General features: G+C 43.6%; 1 protein-coding gene across 1 annotated transcript; it reads left to right on the plus strand.

The window, feature by feature from the left end:
- Positions 1-215: 215 nt before the first annotated feature.
- Positions 216-623, plus strand: Pmar_PMAR026469 (hypothetical protein; the record flags this gene model as incomplete). The annotated part of the gene is made up of 1 exon (XM_002769671.1): positions 216-623. The coding sequence occupies one exon, from the start codon at positions 216-218 to the stop codon at positions 621-623; it is 408 nt and encodes a 135-aa protein (XP_002769717.1).
- Positions 624-1,737: the final 1,114 nt, after the last annotated feature.

A 1,737-nucleotide genomic window follows, 5' to 3' on the forward strand; every position in this document is an offset into this window, starting at 1 on the left:
TTCCGATAATAGATCAACTTCTCTCACAGAAGCTTATCGAGAGTAGTATCTTCTCGATCTACCTCAGGCATGATGGCACTAATAAAAGAGGGGAGCTCCTTCTCGGTGGATCAGATCCTAGTATTTATCGAGGTCCGTTGGTCTATGTATCGGTTATTCAGCCCAGGTTTGTTCGGGTCACTGGCTTCTCCCTTGGAGGTCAAACGTATCCTGTAATGGTTGTGAACGATTTTGGCGACCTTGATACTGGAGCAGAGTTCATATTCATCCCTATCCGTAGGTATGCGCTTCCTACCCTCATAAAAGATCTTGAGGCTCGATCAAGCAGTAAGGTGACGATTACCCAAGAGGGTTCTAAGCTTATCGTCAATTGTAATCAACGGCAAAACCTTCCTTCGGTGAACTTCCTTTTAAAGGGTGTTGATGGTTCGAACGTTGAGGTGAAGATCCCCCCAGATGCATATGTGGATATTAGAACGGATGCCAAAAAGCAAACTTTTTGTCGCATACTTCTTGAAGTGTCTGATGATGATGTATGGGGTATTGGTCACCCTAGCGTCATGGGACGTTATTTTTTGTATGATTGGAAGAATAGTAAGATAGGTATTAGTGAACTCAAGTAGAAACATTTTTCGAGAGTGAGATAAAATAGACTATAGGAATGCGTATCGGCACATGCGCGAATTGATTACTTCACACAGGAATCAGTCATTAGTTTTTCAATCATCCATTGACCCTCCCATCTTTCATTATTGTGTTGCACCAGTGCGTCCAAATATTATAGGAATTATGTTTATCTTGTGCGATAACGGATCGAGTATCCATAGCTTCTACACTTTTTCAGCGCCTGTTCCAAAAATCGTAATTCTTATTTGGACGGGCGGGTGAAATAGAATTAAAGAGACTCTTTTAGGAACTTCAACTTCGACAAGGAGGGATAATAAGAACTTCAATTTCAACACTAGTTGGCCGTATTAGTGAAGGGAGTTCCTCGTTCCCCCTACCGAATGAGAGTCCTACTACATCTCACATTGAACTGACCAAGAATTCCGCCAAGCTGCAATCTCGGTGTGCGAATCATGCGAAATTGGTTCATTCCAAGCAGGGACTGTGAGAGCAGTACCAAGCGCAATGTGCTTGGTATGAAAAGTATGTATTGTAGCTTCGCCGTTAAAATGAAGTCTGTTACATACCGCGTCTACTACATGTTTTCGTTGCCAAAGGGAGCATAATCAAGGCTCATGCGTGCTCCGTCCTTCGAAGCCGCGACACCTGGTATATCTATCAATCAACTCGGAGCTGAACAGTTCGACACATATCATGGAACTTTTTTTACATTCTTTTCACCACGGGATGTTCCATCAGGAATGGCAGTTGACATGAAACAGTATTGATATCCGTTATCACAGTATTGAGAGTTACACTATCATACACAGGTCACAATCTGCAGACTTTGGGATCCAACTCACACAAATCACCAGTGATCAGCCACTGGTCAGATTAAACCGGAGAGCTTCCTTGAGGTGTACAGAATACTCATTCTACAGATGATTCCTCCTGTACTCCTTACTTCGCTCTTCGGATGAACAAGGACTTATGTTCCATTTATTCTGCCAAGCGACGCTCGGAATGGATTCATTCCGGAATTGCATCGACGAGCAGCTTGCTCTCACCGAGGTTGCTTCGTCACTGTTTGCTTCGTCGTCTGTCGGCAATCCCCTGCAAAAGTTCACCATG

The sequence above is a fragment of the Perkinsus marinus genome (genome assembly GCF_000006405.1).
Source record: "Perkinsus marinus ATCC 50983 genomic scaffold scf_1104296965114, whole genome shotgun sequence".
Lineage (NCBI taxonomy): Eukaryota > Perkinsozoa > Perkinsida > Perkinsidae > Perkinsus > Perkinsus marinus.